The sequence below is a fragment of the Phalacrocorax carbo genome, chromosome 4 (assembly GCF_963921805.1).
Source record: "Phalacrocorax carbo chromosome 4, bPhaCar2.1, whole genome shotgun sequence".
In the NCBI taxonomy this organism is placed as follows: Eukaryota; Metazoa; Chordata; class Aves; order Suliformes; family Phalacrocoracidae; genus Phalacrocorax; species Phalacrocorax carbo.
In genome coordinates this window covers 81,583,177-81,601,884 of record NC_087516.1, presented here as the reverse complement: position 1 = coordinate 81,601,884, position 18,708 = coordinate 81,583,177, and the positions used below count along the sequence as shown (strand labels likewise).

General features: G+C 42.5%; 1 protein-coding gene across 1 annotated transcript; it reads left to right on the top strand.

Annotated features, from left to right (window-relative positions):
- The first annotated feature begins 1,429 nt into the window (after positions 1 to 1,429).
- Positions 1,430 to 18,708, top strand: MRPL1 (mitochondrial ribosomal protein L1). Its single transcript, XM_064450663.1, has 9 exons — positions 1,430 to 1,533; positions 1,754 to 1,865; positions 2,964 to 3,207; positions 4,307 to 4,390; positions 5,544 to 5,615; positions 5,846 to 5,957; positions 7,316 to 7,416; positions 16,390 to 16,471; positions 18,451 to 18,708. Exons 1-9 carry the CDS (start codon positions 1,500 to 1,502, stop codon positions 18,609 to 18,611), a joined length of 1,002 nt encoding a protein of 333 aa, XP_064306733.1. The 5' UTR covers positions 1,430 to 1,499; the 3' UTR covers positions 18,612 to 18,708.

The following is an 18,708-nucleotide window of genomic DNA, read 5'->3' as shown; positions in this document are numbered from 1 at the left end:
GGATGCTCTTCCGGGCAGCTGAAGCGAGGAAGTGCAGGTAAATGTCACTCCGGCGTTAAAGCCTGTCGTGTCTCAGACACACTAAAATCCTTCTGGTTGCCGTTTCTGCGTTCGCTGAGGAGGAACGGTCAGGCACAAGAGCTTTTTATTCGAATTTGCTTTCCACTGCAGCTGCCTGGACTCGCGCTGGAGTGTAAAAGCTCACTTATGCTCAGAGAGCGGGAAGGAACCTCTGTGATAGAGCGAGGGGGTTTGATAGGAAATGGGCGTCAGAGTGAGTGAGTAACAGGGAATGGGTTGCGTTAACCATCAGCCCCCATTTCCCTCCCAGGGCCAAAATCCGTGATTCACAGCAGTGACCTTGTGTCTAACAAGTTGGAGGCTCACAAGGGGATTGAGGAGTCATGAGGGAAGACCGTAAAGGATGCAGGTCATTACCTGATCGCAGGCGTGTATTAAACGGAGTCACCTGGTGAGTCGTGTATTACATCTGCCACCACTACAGGAGACATATGTGCCTAATGACCCTCCAAAAAAACCTCCTTCCCCCAAACCCGCTTTGCCTTGGTGTTTTAAATTCCCACTTTTTCACTCCTTACTTCCTTCACCAAGGAGGGTTTGTTTTTTACCTCCTGTCACCCTCACACCTCCCTGTCTCGATCCTTTCCTGGGACACTGGGCCTATAGTTACATTGGATGAGCACATGTCGATTTTGTGACAAGCTATTTTACATATGCACGTACGTTAGATTTAAAAAATAACAATTCTAGTTGCAGATGCTCCCTGTCGTATTGGGGAATGCCAGGTGAGATGTAAATATCCAACAGCAGCCAGGCCATCGCAGCGCCCGTGGTCGCGATGGAGGCAAAGCTGCCATTTCTGCAGAAAGCTTGAATCATTTCACGCCATGAGAAAACTCATGTTTCTAGTGTCATTGCTAGTCAGGTTTTTCACAAATATTCCCAAACCAACCCACAGAAAAGATGAGCCTGAGCTCAAGAGTTTCAAGGAGGACTGAATTTAGACAATATTATTGGATGCAGATCTTTCAGGGAGGGGAGTAAAACTGCAGGAGCTGGGTAGTTTCTAGTCAAAAGCAGACGTTTCTTTGAGGTGGAAACACACCGGTTTCTGAGGGAGGCGGCTCTGGCTGCCTGCCGGAGACACCAGCCACCATGTTGGCTCTCTCTGCCACAGGCCCAGCCCACTGACCACCTCCTGGGCAGAACCTGATTTGTTTGCAAGGCTGAAGGAAAACCCCGGTTTTGTATCGAGGTCGGTTAAGAATCGAGCTGGAGGCTTTTAATCACGCCACGGCAATGCTCACCCGGCACAAGGCGGGAAGGGGGACCGGCGCACCCCTGGAACGGCAGGCTCTGGCAGCGGCGGGTTGGGGGGACGGCGATAGGGGAGCACCGTGAGGCGCTTCCGGCCGTCGCCGGAACCTTTGGTGGCGGTGGGGAGTACTTTTCGCGCTGGACCGCGGCCGCATTTCAAGATGGCGGCGCGCGCTGGCCGCTGCCTATGGGGAGGTGAAGAGGCTTTGCTTGTTCTCTGTTTTTACCGCCGGGAAAGCGTGGGGGTTGACTTCTGGCTCTTTTCGTTCTCTAGCCGGCGACTTTTTCCTTGGTTGTGGGGCAGGGGGCGACCCTGAGGGACGGCGGGGGTGGCGGGGCCCCTGGCGGGAGGCCGCTGGGGAGGTGAGGGAGGCCGGGGCGCCTCTCTGAGGTGATGTTTGTTTTTCCCTCGCAGTACTGGCCCCACGCCGCGGGTGGGTCTTCCACGGCCTCGACCAGCGCCTCGCCGCCGCCCCCGCTTTGGTGAGCGCCGCGCCGCCTGCTCGGCTCTACGCTGCGGCCGCGAAGTGAGTGCGCCTCCTTCCATCCCAGGCGGCTCTCTTGGCCGTCGGGTGTCCTGGTGGCTGTAGAGGGGGAGTCTCTGGTGCTTTCGATGTCTGCAGTGTTGCTGTAACGGCTGAGCTGGCCTTGGTGGCCTCCCGCAAGCTCCTGGAGAAACAGGCTGGAGAAAGCAGGTCTAAGCTGGCCTTGCAGGGAGTGTTTTCTCTTTCTTTTGTAATAACGAATGTAACGGTTATGGGGAAAGATTTACTTGATATTTTTGATGCGTGCTTTTGGAGGGCATGGCTGGATTATTGCTTAGGAGTATGAGCCTTAATACCAGCATGAAAGCTGGTGAGCTTACAGAATCTATTTCAAACAGTTCCTTTTCTTGCTTCAGGTTGCTTTTTGTTGCTTAATTTGTTGTCTCTTTAAGTCTAGTATTATGGTGTAAGTGGGAGAAGCAGAAATGATTGTGTAGTAGAGTGTGCTGTATAGCAAGTGTTCTTAAGTGTTGCAGTGTCTTTCACTGTAGTAGAGGAATGGAGTATGTAGGTATTAGTTAGGTTTTTTTTCCTTGATTTGAGAGTCTTTGAAAATAGGAGAACAAGGATTGGGGCTAGTGTTTGTTAACTGCATGCAAAATGATACAGGAAAGGGAGGTGAAACATTTTGGAAAGGTGGGACTGCCATGATCGACTCTAAGAAGAAAAGCCCTTCTGATTACCAGGAAGGCGTGTGGTACTTCCTTGGTTTAGGAGCAGCTCGGGCACAATGCCCGCTACAGGCCCACGTGAGGGCAAGACCTGTAAAAGTTGGTGTGTTATCTTAAACTGTTTTGGCTTTGATACAGCAGCAGGTCATTAACTTGGTTTCCTGCTGCACAGTTGTGGCTGTGTTGTTTGAGGACCTTAATTGCCCTCAGAGCTTTTGATTTCTGTCTTGGCCATCTGAGACAAGTAATGGGATGAATTTAGGGATGTTTTTCACTTTTATGTAGAATCTTCCTTGTTAACGAATTGTTACCTAATGAGTGACACGTGACACTATCTACGTTTTTCTCTTGGAACATGTGCCAAACTCTTGAGCTGATGATCTAATGAGAGTTTTTTGATTGTCTTCAGAACTAGAAAAAAAGGTTCACAAAAGACCAAGCAGGAAGGAACAAAAAAGAAAGCAGTAACTAAGAGGCGGCCGCTGATGAGCAAGCCCGTGGATGATGTATACTTGACGTGGTATTATGAGCGGCCATCCTATGATGTGGAAGTGGCTGTGGGTATGCTAAAGAAATTCCAGGAGCTGGACTTCACTAACCCCAAACAGTACGTCTATATTAACGTATTCCTAGATATGGCACTACAGAAGAAGGTAGGTTGAAAGCGTGTACAAATTTTGATACTTTTTTCCTTCTTACATGGGAAGGCTGTGTTGTAAGTGCAGAGCCGTTGCTGCTGTTGGCAGTCTCGGCTGCCTCTTGCAGCCTCTCTGTCAGAATAACGTGTGCTTTTGCAGGTGGCTTTGTGCCTTTATACATGTATAATTATTGAACATCCCTCATATTCCTGAGGTGAAGATAGCACCACTGTTTAGGATTTTGCAAACAGGCGATTATGTGACTAAAGTTCATGTCTAAACTGAGCTTTGCATCTGTTCGGGCTTTCCACTTGAAGATGCGTTACCAAAATTGTGTGTGTTTTGCTCTGGGATGTTTGTTACAAGGAGAATTGACAAGACAAGCTTCTTCCCGCCCCTGTCCTTCACCTTCCGAAAAAAGTTTTGAATTTTTTTTTAAATAACATTCTTTGAAAGAGTGCTATCGCTTGTTTGCCTGTGACCTTTTTGATTTAAAGGTCTCTAGCCCAGTTTAGTCTTTTCCTAAAATTCCTTCTGCTTCCCCCATAAGCAGAAAACAAGCTATTTGAGGGTTGGTTTCTTTGCATGTGTAACTAAACATTCCTTTGCTGTACCAGGGGTCCCTCAGAGCTAGAAAATACTTCCGTGCTTAAAGAAATGCAGAGGTTTCGCTCCTGCTTTTGGAGGCTCTGTGGTATTTTGAAAACTTAATGAGACACGTGTTCCTTGCTGGTGGTTTGCATCAGCTATTGTATCAGAAACGTCTTTTAGATAAGCTGCAGCTACAGCACCTCTGTGTTTCTTATTGACTGCACCTGAACCTGGTGCATCCTGCTCCATCCAAGTCCGTCCTATGCTGGAGTTGCTGATCCCAGTCCCTTCCTCTTGGAAAAAATGCAGCATAACTCACTCATGTCTCATGAGTTTAGATTTGAGTACATACCAGGCATAAAAAAGCAGTCAAAACTTAGATATTGTGCTTGCTTGTTATGGCTTCGGTGCAAGGAAAGCGTGGACAGGATTGCTGTTTAGGGGAACAACTGCATGCCGTTGTGTACCTTACCATTAAGTCACCATTTCTTTTGTTTGTTTTAATATTTTCCTTTCTTATTAGAAAAAAGTGGATCCATTTGCAAACACTGTTCTTCTTCCACATCGCTTCACAGATGAAACAAATAAAGTCTTGGTTTTCACAGAGGTGGGTAAGCCTGAATTACTCACTTCATACATCTATGTACCCGGCATGCTCTTACACCACAACTAATTCCCATGCAAGTACTATACCTCTTACTGAGAAGACCCTGCGAATTCTTTACACAACTCTCTAAGTCTGTCTAGGATTAGTCTTCAGCAGCGTCTTAATATATTAACAAGCATCTGATGGGATTTCCTTCATCTTGGTAGGTTTAAGTATATATAGATTATCCTAGCGATGGACTTGAGGAGTAAGTGTCCGCATAGATGTGACTAAAGAAGAGATGATTAAAGGTCATGTATAGAGTAAAACGTTTGTCACCTTTGTGTTAGGCAGGTGGTTTAGTGTAGCAGCCGCTTCCAGCCCTGTGCTCTGAAGCCTTAGCAGGCGACGCAGATGAGAAGCGGGTGTTATTCAGAGTAACTTGTGCTGTACCAGGATGCCTTTGGGTGAGGAAGGGGAAGGAAATTCTCCAAAACCCTAAACAACTTAGCAGCCCTCTGCCCCAAACCCTTCTGGATGGAAGTGTGGAGCTGTTCAGTTTATTCTTGTGAGGATAAGTTGATTCTGGCTTTGTGTCACGAATATCTGCTTGTATCAAAAGCTTGAGCCAAAGTTTTTACAGAACTGATGCCTTTTACTTTTCCGTATTTCAGGCTGTTAAAAGCACAACCTTGCAGTGGACAGACGAGGTTAACTTCTAAATGCTCTTTGAAGCCAAAGTTTAATAGCACTTTCAAAAGTTGAATAGCCTTATTTTACAGTGGGTTTTAGTAGCATGTTCTGTGCTTTTCTTTAAGCTCAGACTAAGACGTTGGCTCCATCCAGTGGTTGGTTTGCTGTAGTTTCTAGGGGATGAAGGGGAGAGAGAAAGGGCTCTTGATAGAGCTGCTCAGCAAATGGGATGGGCCTTTGTCCTTCTCCAGTACAAGTTGACTAAAGACTTGACTGCTGCTTATTGGAACCTGGAATGAAGTAAAATTGCTGCTCCTATATTAAATCACTGGTAATTTTGGTCTTGGATTGCCTTGAACCGTTCTTTCCTCCTTAACCTGTAAATAGCCTGGTTTTATACCCAGTTTGTCCAAGATAAATCACCTATCCAGTGCTGTTGATATAGACTAATTAGTTACCAAATTTTTTTTTCTCTCAACAGGATGAGCAAGAAGCTGAAATAGCTCGAGAGAATGGCGCTGCTGTTGTGGGAGGAGTTGAATTAGTCAAATGGGTATTTATTAGTTGTTTTTTTTTTTTTTAAGACTTATCTAAATATCCAAACTTAAACAGCGACTGAGGAGGAGGGAGCAAGCAAAGTCACGTGCCGCAAACTCTAGCTTGAAGTTAGCAGCCAATATCAAGAGTGAGATGGGTTTCTGTGCTCAGAGGTGCTTGTCGGTCAAGTTGCATACTGAGGTCATTTATTGTATTCCTAAATATAGTTAATTGTTTTTATTGCAGATTTTGGAAGATGAAATCCAAGTGGACTTCTATGTAGCTGTTCCTGCAATAATGCCGAAGCTAATACCATTAAGGAACAAACTAAGACGAAAATACCCAAACACAAAAAGGAGTAAGAAGCCATTCTTTCTTACAAGTTTGAAGTACAGAACAGGATTTAACTCTAGAGGCAACACTGAAACTTCTTTGAGGGTTAGACTGTATGCGTCTGAACTGCTTGTTTTAGATAAGAGCAGTTTCAGGAATCTAAAACTATGCTTTTCTCCTACACCAGGCAAATGTGGGACTAGGATCAAGATAAGATTGACTACTAGTTCCCCCTATGCTTGTTAGTCCTGATGAGCCATAATAGTATCGTGAAGTTACCCAGGAAAACAGAAGCAACTTGAAAAAAACATATTCACTGAGACCATTGTGTAACTGTTGTGCAATTGTTTGGATCCCAGCTTCGTGACTGCTGCCTCTCCTTCTGCCTGTTAATCACTGCTCAGCAACAGAGTTATTTGTGCTTTTCCTTAGTACAACCTGCCCAGTCACCTGTGTGGTCTCTCCTTTTCCGTAATGCTGAAGACATTTCCTCTTCAGGTTTTCACAGCAACAAATATCAGTCTAAATATTTTTCTCCTCCCTTGCTGGCGGAATTGTTTTAGTTACGTGTCAGGGGTCTTTTTAAAATAAGAAAAAAGAAAGGCTGTTTATCAGCCGTAGAGCCTGTGCCAGCTGCATGAAGCTCTGAGTCTTGAACCCTATATCTTACTTCCCTGCCCCAGCTGTCTTAATGTTTCACAAGCTGTGGGCAGTGTTTTTAGGCTCCTAAACATTTGAGAAAAACCTATTAACCTGTCCAGAACACCGCAACCTGAGATACTTTTTGGAACAAATGGAAGCTGTATTATGCCAGTATGAACGTACTTGATTTGTGGCTTATCCAGGGCCCATTTCTCTTGGAGCCATTGAAACATACATGGGAGAAGTAATGCTTGTATGTGAAGCAATTGAGATAGGAAACAGCTCTCTTGTCTTGTGGGAGTGGCTGGATCGGGCCAGTGGGTTCTAGGTAGCGTGTGACCTTGCTGTTATGTAGCTGTAGACGTAGTTTTCAAGGAAGACTTGGGACTTGTTCTACACCTAACTCAGTACGTTTTGGTCTTCTAAGCTGCTTTAATTTCATTAGGTAACAAAGCTTTGTTTTATGTAGATGTAAACAGGTTCTTTATTTGAAGTGAAGCCTTGGTTACATTTCCTACTACGTTAGTATTCAATTCTGCTGATGAATGAGGAAGGAGGGAAGATAGAATCTCTGTAGTATGTGTGAGGACACTTGTCATCTTGTCCGCGAAGCTTCATTTTTGATAGGACTTAAACTGCCTTAATTGCAAGATTGAATTATCTCGTTACTCATATCACGCTTAGCCACGCTAATAAGCATTACTCAGACAACTTTTTTTTGCCTTCTTTTTTAAAAATTAGATTCCCTGGGCAGTGATATTCCCAAAATGGTGCAACTCTTCAGAGAAGGTCTTGAGTACGTGGTAGAAGATGAGAATGTAATCAAGACAAGAATAGCAAGAGTAAGTTGTACATAGAATTGGTAAGTTTTCTCTACTGACCAGAACTGGAGTTAGTTTTGAAAGAGGGGAAAAAAACCCTGCTTTTAATTGGTGTGTTCCCAAGATCTTTAACAGCGTTCTGTACCTAGCTTGTGGAGTAAAGGGAACTTTTAACTCTCTGTTGTGTGATGTCTTCAGCTGATGTGAGCCCTGTATGTTCTTCACATGTGGTCATAGAAGATGGCTCCGCCAAAACTGAGAGCAAGGCATACCTGATGCTCAGAAGTTAAGGATGCCAAGAATGGGATCTGTATTTGCCACTAGACTGGCGAGGAATTGTAATAATGAACAAAATAGGATGAGAAAGGTACTACTCCTATTAGTCTCCTTCTGAGCTGACATCTTAACGTAGCCTTCCCTTTCCTCCTGCCTTCCCCAGCACTCTACTGTGAGTCAAAGAAAGATTGGGTTTGTTTGGGTTTTTTAAGTAAGCAAGCTATGGGTTGTAAGACTATGGCCAATAGGCACAGGTGGATTCAGAAGCGTTTGCTTTAGCCTAATATTTAAAGACTCATTTAACTTTCATAACTTCAGCCCTGGACTGGAGCAAAAAACAAGAACTGTTTGCTGAAATAATTAATTTGTGCTTTGCTGACATACCCTTATATAGCACAATTTCTTATATCTTTTCTCTCTTATTTTAGGCCCTTAATAGGTTTTCCTTTAAAATTTTTCAAATTATTTATTTTCCCAGCTCCAAACTGTGCTTTTTCTTCTCACTGTGTTTTGTCTCTTTGTAATCCTGCCTGATTTAGTTTTCCTTTAACTGGTACTGGTACAGAAAGGAAGCGTACAAAGTATCTCACCGCTGAAGCTTTGTCTGGTGGTGTTAGAGATAAGCAAGTTCGTTAATTCTGGCTAGCTCCTCTGAGCTGTGCATGTGAATTTCAAGGACTTGCTTGTGTAGATGATACTTAAAACTGAGGTTCTTGGGACTCTTCTGCTAATGTGTGTTTTATATTACACTTTGATACAGGCAGGAAGTGTTTTCAGCTGTTTAATGGGCTGTGTGAAATAGCTCAAATCCATAGATCGCTCTTGGTTTCAAGGATATTGACTGTGTTCTTCAACTTTTGCTTTGGACTTGAAATATTCTGTACTGTAGATCAGCTGAAAAAATACCTACAAATTAAACTTACTTTTAAGTGTCATCTTGGATAGTCAAGAAGAAAAATCAGGTTTTTAATAAAGGTGAATGAAGAGCTCTGATGTCATGACAGTGTTCAGTGCAATTGCAGCTGGTTCTGCATAGTGTAGTGTCCTGCAGCTGTGGGTAGAGTTTCTGAAGTTAAAACCACATCCTCCTACTGATGTAAGATTGTTGGTGTTACAGATCACCTTAGGTTCTGTGTTTAGGCAGCTCAGCCCTGCGGTTTTGTGGCGCTTCAGAAGGTCTGGTGCAGCTGGAAGTGTCCCTCAGTACGAGTAAACAATAGGTTCTAGTGAATCCATTCCTAATCTTGGATCAGAAACGGTAGGACAAGGGTTTGCTTACAGAGTTGGTATGTGCTCAGCTAACATCAGTGACGTGGCAGAGGTGACGCTAACACCGCACATGCAGCCTGGCATGCTCTGTCACGCTGTTGTGTCTTGAGTTGTGTGTGCCGACGGGTGACTCAGTGGTGATGGCTGGTGTAAAATGCCTCCACCCTCTCCAGCTACTATCCTTTACCTGACCTAGTTTTCTTACTGTTTGTGCAGCACTGCTGGAAGGAAATCGAGTGCAGGCAAGGCTCTGGGAGGCTGTGAGAGACTTGAGTGGTTATGTGTATCTGCTCACTGCTAAATCTGGAGCTTTTTATATCTTGACAGTGAGAAAATAATAATTTATGAATTACACAGAAGCATGAAGATCTGTTGCTGTATTCCAAACAGTAGCGTAGATGTTTCTGGGAGTCTGCCAAGCTGGCATTTCTCAGCTGTTTTCTCTTTAGTGCTGCTGTCTCATGTTGCCTGTTAGTTCAGTTATGGCCTGTGGCCTGATGTAACACTGCGCTCCCACATAAGTCAGCAGCCTCAGTGGTGTTTTCTTAGTAGTAATTGAGATGTCTTTGAAAAGCCCAGAAGTTGGCAGCAGTTAAGTTTAATTAGTAGATCCAAGGTAGTGAAACTGAGACCAGTTTCTGAGAGTTTTGGTCTACGTCTTGAGCCCTGACAGGCTGTCTATCACTATAAACTTCTTTTTCCCCAAGTTGGAGTTGTCTTAGAAAAATCAGAGTCCAAATGTGACACCAGAAGAGAACTTCTAGTGTTTCCTCCTACCTGTGCAGAGAGCTGCCTGTGAAATGGGTCTTCTATGGAAAAGAATAAGACTGTTTTAGGAGGTGAGACTTCAAGGTTTGTTCGGAAGGATGTATTTTCTGGGAAGGGACATGTCTGCAGGAGCACTGTTTCATTCACAGACTTGGTACACCGAACATACAAGTGCATGGAAGTGAGAGTTAAGGCGGGGAACAGAAACGCCAGAGTCCACTAGAAGTAGCATCTACCTCCCTTGGCTGTTAATGGGGTTGAAAGCCCAGAGTGTCAGTGTCCCTTAGAAAAAAAGAAGAAATTAAAAAAAAGACTAATTAATGGATCTTTAGCTCTGCACTCCATAAAGGAGGGAGGAAGAAATACTATAGTCGAGGAAGAGCTGTTCACTCTTGGCATTTTGAATGCCTGAGAGTTGAAATATGCTTATTGGGGGATGAAGGGAATAATGCAGTTGGCGTAGGTTGTAACAGTTGTCTGTTACCTGTTCGAGCGATTCCCTAGTCTCTATCTCCATCTACGTGAGATCACATGGAAAGGCTTGCCTGTCTGCAGTGCTATTCCTCAGTGATTGCAACTATTGACAGTTGCAAGATGAGAGACATACTCAGCGTTATGTACCTCAGAGTTGAAGCTGTTGTGCAGGTCCTGAGGGTACGTGCTGGGCCGTACCTGAATAATGTCTTCCTAGTAGTCTTGTACTGGCAAAAGGCTTGAGTTAGGAACAAAACAGGACTAAGGATGTGGAAAAAGTTGTAGCGAGTTAAACTAGGAATAGGAAATAGCCCTTTACAACGGCCTCAGTAAGGGTATTTCTATGCCTACATTGTTTTTAGTTTCCTGTAGACTACATGGGGCTACTACCTCAGAAATGCATCTACTGTGAGTGCCAGGATGAGAAAATGCTATCTGCAAGGTCCATCTTAGTATAGGCTCCTAGACAGAACTCTGTTTTCTCCTTTATCCTGACCTTCTCGGGACGAATCATAACTGAGCAGAAACCTATGAAAGCAAGGCAACACAAAACACGTCAGTACTCTTCTCTTATCGATACTGTCAATCCTCCAGATGTCTTTGCAAATGGTGCAGAAATGCTGTTCTGCCACATTTGTCAACACTTCGCTGTTGGTTCAGAGGCTTTCCTCTTGTTCCTGAAAGCAGAGATGCGAGTTCCTGCCCCCACTGTGTAATGAAAGATGCTTGATGTTCCAGCATGATGGCCAAGTGGAGTTGCTGCGTTATGGTGCCGCAAAGCGAAACAAAACTTCTTGGGAGTAGCTTTAAACCTGGTATTTAAAATAGGTGTAGCTACCATTTTGTTTAGCGGCATTCAAAGACAAGTTCTTGGAGTTCCATAGTGTCAAGTGTTTTGTGTGGAGATCAAGAGAAAAATCTGGTTACATTAGAATGATGCAGGAGTTGCATGTTGTTATGGGATGCTGGTCATGTTACCATTGATAATTGCGTGGCAGTTTCTCGTGCTCCAGAAACATCTCACTGTTGTGAAAAGGTAAAATGGGTGAAAAAGGTAAACGTCTTAATAGACAGCATGAGGAGATGAATGGTACCTGCTTGGAAAGCAGAGCTATGAACTCAAGTCTGTTTCCATGAACTCATTTCTTGTTTTGCATTCAACTGAAATACAATTTTTATGGATAGTTGGAATTCTAAATCTTGCTCTTGAGGATGTCAGATGTGAAAATCTGGCTGTCTCTGGGTTTTCTGGTCTTCTTAGTTTCTCTCAACAGCTGCATTAGGGGACTTGGAGTGGATTTCTGCCTCCTTCCCCTCCAATACCACACGTGTAAGACTAATTAAGATGCTCTGAGGACTGACTTAGCTTTCTGGTTGAATGGTCACCAGGCAGCTCAGGTCTATTAAATGTCATGAAATAAAGCCATAAAAATTCCAGTTCTGTGTTTGGAATGGATAGTTTTTAACATCTGCCTTGTCCTATAGCTCTTCAGAAAAGCTGGTGCCTGAATTGTGAGTGAAGATGCTAAAACCCTTAATTTCCTGATTATTGCAGCCTTTATTATAAGAGTTTTAAGTCCTCATGACTTGGTGTTGGAAGCCCTCAGTTGAAGAAAAGGTTGCAAGAGAAGTGGGTGGATCAGTGCTAATATATATTTTTCTGGCAACTTCGAAAAGGGACAGGAGGGAAGAGCAAAAATAACTCTTTCATGGAACAGAGCATGGACTGATTTGCCTTGCTGTAGTAGGCATTACTTTAGGAGTATATATTATAGTCTATATTCTTAATCCTGCTTGCTGGAAGAACAGATCATGTGAGCGAGACAGAGGCTCAAGCTCTATACCTCTTAATTTCTCGAGTGTGGTGTGAAATGACTGCCGTCCAAATTGAAAATGCCTATTTTGTTAGATGTATGTGCAAAAAAACCCGAAAAAGGCTGTCTGCCTTCCTCCAGGGAGAAGTGGGTAGATAAAACCAATGTGGTCACAGAGGTGAGTATTACAGGACTTTCACTGGGCACAGGAATAAGGGAAGTTGGGTGGACTGACTTGGAATTTAAACGGTGTCTTGTATTTCTTCTATGCAAACCATGCTGATGAGAAATGCTGTTGGAGTCATATCTTTTTGTCTGCCGTGGAGTTTTCCTGTTGACTTATGGGTACTGTACCTGTTAAAAGTAGTTTCACTTCCCTTTAAATATTACTTTGTACTTCTAAATTGTATTTGATTAAACAGCTCTAAATATTATAGAGACTAAAATGTTAGTAGCTGAAAGGGTGAAGTACAGTTCCTTTGAATAGCAAAAACAGAGGATGAGTGCCATGAGGGCTTATTTTCTCGTGGACCCATGTCATGAGGGGTTATTTCACTTTTCCTGTTTCACTTAAATTGAAGCTGCACAAAGCTTCATAGAACTGGTGAATGAAGCAAGATGCTATGCCCATTTCATTCGATGCAACAGTAACATGTGCAGGCTGCTATCAACTCAGTGCTTTGGCTTTTTGGGGTGGGTTGGTTTGTTTGGAGGACCAGTCCTGGTAAACTATAGGTATATTTAGAGAAGGTACAAAGCAGTGGAAGTGCCATTTTTGGTTAGTCTGCATTAGCATGGGTTTCGGTTTTTGTGTAGTATGTAGCAGAAGCCACTTGTTGGATTTGTGTGATAGCTGAGTCAGTTGCAGATTGCAGTGGGTAGGAACGTTTGTATGCAAGTCAGTGTATGATCTGAACCTAAGAGCTGTCAGCTTTGGGTTGTATTTCTTTTTTTAGCTTAGGTAGTGAAACTTTTGTAGAACAGGCTATAAACTGAAGAAAATGATAGTAATTGTCATCAAGAAACTTCATTTTTGTTGACTGTTAGCTTTATTTTCATTTCATTATTTTTTTGTTGCTCAGTCTTTCTTTTTTGAGGTATAGATGATACATACTGGATTTAATTTTATTTAAGTTTTCTTTCATTTGCTGGTTCCCAGACCATTAAGAATCTTATATAGTAATCATGCATGTCTCAAATCACACCTTTCCTGTCCTCAGGAACAGAATTCGTTGTTTTTTCGGTTTTTTTTGCCTGTTGTGGTGTAGAAAATGAGTTTACCTCATTCTCTGTAACATTTGCACCTGCAGGACTTCTGTCTCACTCTTTTTGGAGGGAGGTCGTTCATGCTCTTGAACTTGAACGTCTAAAATGCCAGGTTCCTTTCTGTACGTAACCTGCTTAATCCTGTGCTGCGCGCACACCCCATACTGCTCCTACCACATAGAACAGCTTTGCCGTGCCTGCCTGTGGCTTCTCTTAGTGGCTAGTTTCTAGGTTTTTTTTCCTGCCCTCTGATTCTTCAAGCATTGACTTAAATAGCTGGCAAGGTTCTTGTTCTGCAGAGTATTAATGGTTTTGTGTTAATCATATCTTTTCTTCTACCGAGTGTTCCTGCTGTGCCACGGCTGCCGTTCCCTACATGCGTGTTACATTCAAGCTGTGTGGTAGTTAAGTCTGCGGTACAGTTTCACTGCTCTGAATGATCTCTTAATATGATTCTCTAAATACAGTTTAGAAAAGCAGTTCCGTGGCTAAAGCGAGTGTTTTAATAGCAGGGCATCCCTTCGTTCATTTGCATACTTAGCCAACAAATAGCCGAGTGGCTCTTCTGCGTATTCAGTTGCAATGTTCTTAAAATCTGCTAGAAGATCAGAGTCTGAGACTTCCGGAATCAAGTGTGAAACGTGATCTGCTTTTGGTGAAACTTCGGCGATGCTGAATACTAATAGGCAATTTCCCACTAGGCAGCAGAGTTAGTGGGAGGCCCTTTTAAAGACCAATAGAAACATGTTTCTTATTGGTTCCTTTTTTTCAATAACTCCCCTGAATCTTTTTGCAGCACCTTGTGCTGCTCTAGAGATAAGTGTCCTAAACTTTAAACAGTAATGATAGGTAATAATTTCCATGTTTTGACTGTAGTATATACTGTCATTTCCTAAGGTACTTAGGTTAGGTTGTATTTCTACAAAGTAGACTAGAAATTGATTTATAGTTGCTCCCTCTGCAGGCGTGGTTGTTATTTAGGAAGGCTCAGGACTTGAAGATACTTAATTCTCACTTCAATTGAGGTGAACAAATAGTTTGCACAGCCTTCAAGATCTACTCCAAGGTACTTTTGTCAGTTTGGCAGAGGTTTGAACTAAACTAAATATTGAAGTGCTGATACACAGCGATTGTGTATACACAGAGTTCTACTGTGGAATACATATTTGGAAGCTGGAATATTGATTTGGATGTGGAAGCTATTTTGAAATACTTGGAACCTTCTGAGCGTTACGTGTCTTGGTTATGGAGCTGTCGGCATCTCAAGTAAATTCTGGTTCGTGATCTCTTGGGATGTGTCACGCTGTCTGACTGAATGCAAGTCGCTCTGTCATATTTTCCTGTCTTAACAAATACAGAATATTAACTAATGTCTTCCTATTTTGAGATGGGTCTTGTCTCGTTATGTGTGGTACCTCTACATCTTTATAAGAAGGTGTAACGTGTTCAGAGCAACTTGCAAATTTTGTCCCTTATGGATGATGATTCTAGACTGTTGCAGACGGTGAGTGCCAAGTAGCTCACTGAAATTGTACAGCTGAAGGTTTGCTTAAGACCTGAGCTAGTGTAAGGTTTGGAAGCAAATGCTTTCTTTGAAGTCTGGTTTCTAATTAGTTCTTAACAATGAATTTTTGTGTTTCAATGGTTCTGAGTATTCATTCCTTTATTTTTAATTTGGTACAGTGAGTCTGTCAGTGAATTGCAATGCTCAGCGTTAACAAACAGATTTTTATGACTGCTGATTTATGAATGATTAAGCACATTGCAATCAGCATAACAATTATGAAGACCAATGTTTTCTGGCCCATCTAACAGAGGAGCAGGATTTGGATTTTAAGGCTGCCAGAAGAGCATAAAGAGACATTAATGGACCAGATTTGGGAGGAGAGTAGTCAAGTATAACAGTATTTCTATTGCAAAGTAATGCATATGTTTGCAGATAAGTGAGATACTAATTAAATCTGCTCACGCTGCACTGGGAGGTGGCTGAGAGGAAGAGGAAACTCAGTGATGCCTGGATGCTCCCCTGAAACGGAGTTAATATTGTGAGAATAAATGCTATTTTCTTCTTAATTGCGTAGCTGGAACATCTAGGAAAAAAAGTTCATTGTTTCCATCTGGATAAAGATAAGTGGATGATACGGGTGAGACCAGATGGCAAATTAAATAAAGCCTAGTAGGGCATTATAGCACCCGAACATTATGTCTGAGAAATAAATGTTAAGTTCTTCAGGAGCTGAGAGAGACTTTGGTCCTGGCTTTGATCTCAGGGTGTTCAGCTTGGCATGTTTCTTGATCACGAGTTGCACGTTCTTGAAGAGAGTCCAGGTGAGATGAATAGCAGTCGTAGTTTAAGGTGATTGGTGTACAAGGGAATATGGAGGGGTTTTTTTGGCTACAGTGTTGGTTCACTTCCAAGTGTCTGATTGGTCCAGTGAGGATCATGTATGTGCCTAAAGTGAGGTGCGCTCGTGTGCTCCATTAGAGCAGGACATAGGGTAGAATGAGGCCACGGGTTTTGTTGGAAGGTCAAAAATGCCACGGATGGGAACCTGGGTGTGTAAAACGGGTAGTTACAGAACTGGCGTATGTACTCATACTTTGGTACTTCCATATACTTCATGTGAAAAATAGAAAATCCATGTAATATGTTAAAATGGGAAAGAAATTTAATTTTTATATTATTCATTTAGTTTTGTTAAAGTTCTTAATGCATTCAGTTTTAGATGCTTGTTTCCTGAGTTGATCTGTTGTGTGGTCTTTGACAGCTGCTCCTTGAAGCTTCTTCCCTCAAATGCTTCATTTTAATACGATTTTTGTGAAAACCCTTGCCTATGATAATGACTTTTAAGACTTTCCCTCTTCAAGGCTACATGTTGTTAGAGCCATGGAAATTTAATGTCATGAGTAGAAATATGGAGAATAATGAGCGTATAACCATGTATAAAATACTTTTTTCTCTGAGTCGTTTAGATGAGGCTGTTAATGGGATTAGTAACTCCTTAACAGGGAGCACAGAGAAACCAAGTCTATCCAAATGTAGAACAAACCCGTACCCAGTGCTTTCCGATTTATTAATCTAGGCTTGAAGTATCACCATGGCTAACTTTGCATTATCCTTTTTCAGCTGGATATGCCTACTGAGCAGATTATTGCCAATCTAAAAACAGTTATCGATGATATCTGCACATTCAAGCCATCGACTTACGGTAAGCAGCTGTTCTTCTAATGTAGTAGTTGAAGTTACAGCAAACAAGATGAAGAAATGAGTGTTCTCCACCAGGTTGTCATTAAATGATCGTGCTGTTTTGTCTGCCTTGGGACAGGAGGAGGGAGCTTTAGGCAGCTCGGTAAACCAAGACCTAAGAAATTGACAGCCTGTAAGGCCGTGAATAGCATCTCTTCTTATTGGTGTGAACTTTTAACTGCCCCACGGCACTGCACAAATGTCTCTGTGAGGAGAGGAGTGAGATGTTGTACAAGACAAAGTTTGCAGGCTTGATGCTTAAAGAGATGAAAGCCAAACAAGGAAATCCTTATGAGCTGTGGAGGTCTTTGGCATCTGCGTGCATTGGTTTTACCTCGCTGATGTGACCCTCTTAAGGCTCAGTGTAAAGAATATGAACCTGGAATCCACTGGCAGTTAAAAATCTATGCTTCCGTTAACAAGTAGTGTGGTTAGCTACCCTGTGTGAAGGTATACCCCCTTTTAATTTTTCTTTTATCAAGATATTTTTAAAATTGATGCTGCTTCAGGGGAGAAGCTGTTAATCCTTTGGGATTTTTTAATGCCTCAGCAAAAGGATCAGATAACAATGGAGTAAAGGTGTGAATTCTATGTGTTGTTCCTGTGGGTTCTGCTCACTGTTCTGAGCAAAGAATGTGAACAGCTAACATGGTATCTGCTCTTTGTGTTAATGAAGCAGACGTTAAACAAATGTCATCTCCTTAGCTGGCATGAAAAGAACTATTTATGAACATAACTTGATGGAAGAATGGCCTTGTTTAAGTTAAGAAAATAACTTTTTAGGTTAATAATGGCTTAACGTCTGGAAAAAAGAAGCATTTTGCATCTCTTACAGTGGTGCTGTTACTGTTAACTGCTGTACAGAGAACAGACCACGAAAAGCCAAATCCGCATGCCTTCAGAAGCATTTCAGCCCAAATAAAAAGTATAAGGGGTTGGTTGACTTGAAATATGAGTAAACAGAAGCAGAAAGTGGTGGTGGTATTGTCCTTAATGAGTTTGTATGTGAACTACAGCAACCTAACTAAGTAAGGGTAAGCTTTTCTGCTCTTAGCAGCATTTGTACTGATCTTGGAGTATCAAGCTTGATTCTTGTGGTGGGTCTCTTATTGGATTGATTAGATATGTTATTTATAGGAAGCAAACTTGATAATTAACACATCTTTACAGCAATGGAGTCTAGATACATGTGCTGACTGTCAGGCACTTAAACCAACCTGTTAACTTAGACCAACTAGATATAGGGTCTTTAGTTCCCTTCAGACTTCCCATATGTAATAGCATGTCTTCGTGTAGCTATGTTAACACTAAAATGGCATTCCTCTGTGAGTCACTTGATCTAATGCAAGACTGAAAATACCATCAGGCAAATGTTCTCAGAGTATAGTGTCGATCTAGTTAATCTTCTGTAAAGAAATCTGACTGGTTTTTGTAGTTCTTGTCAGAAGGTTACCTCAGCATTTCATGAGAGGATCCTGGATTAGGAAAGGTTTCTTTTTGTTTGTAGTCATGTGTGAATATTTGGGTGATGAACAAACTTCCCACCTGTATGTGTCTTGTCAATCAGGCCCACTTCCCAAAGTGAGTTCACCTATATTTCATCTTTTGGAGGAGTAGGGGTGTGAGTGGGTGTGTGTATGAAGCTTTATTTGTGTGTTCTAAGGCCCAGGGACACCAGTTATGCCAATGGCTGGTGAGGTCCCAAGGAAGTAAGGTGGCCATCAAGTTAGTACCTTTTATGGCACCAGAGTATGAATTGCATTTTGAACCCGAAACACCCGGGTAGATGTTAAACTATCTGTACTGAGGGGATGTGTCTACATGTGTCGTTCCGATTGTGGTCATGTGCTTGGCATAGTGTGGATTAGTACTGAGATAAATCAGCCTGGAGGCGTGGTGAGTGGCAGAGTGACTGAACTGGGGGTGTTCTTTGTTTTCTAGGTCCTCTTGTGCAGAAGTTGGTTATTAGATCTTCAACCAGTGAAGGTTTGCTATTGAAGCTTGATGGACTTCTACCTCAGGTGGAGAAAGAAGAAGGAGAAAAAAATGCAGATGATAATGATGATGAAGGAAAAAATGCCCAAGAATCTGTTAGTACCTGATGTCTTGTAGATCTGATGGTCAAGCCTGGAAAGCAAAGAGTGTAATTCAAATTGTCTTTTATGGAAAGAAAATAATAAATCTAACTCGTGAATTTCA

Excerpts from the sequence above, each read along its gene's own strand:
- MRPL1 (XM_064450663.1), top strand. The coding sequence starts at position 1,500 with ATGGCGGCGCGCGCTGGCCGCTGCCTATGGGGAG. Across the intron at positions 4,391-5,543 it reads AAGTCTTGGTTTTCACAGAG|GATGAGCAAGAAGCTGAAAT; the intron begins GTGGGTAAGCCT and ends TTCTCTCAACAG. Across the intron at positions 5,958-7,315 it reads ATACCCAAACACAAAAAGGA|ATTCCCTGGGCAGTGATATT; the intron begins GTAAGAAGCCAT and ends TTTAAAAATTAG.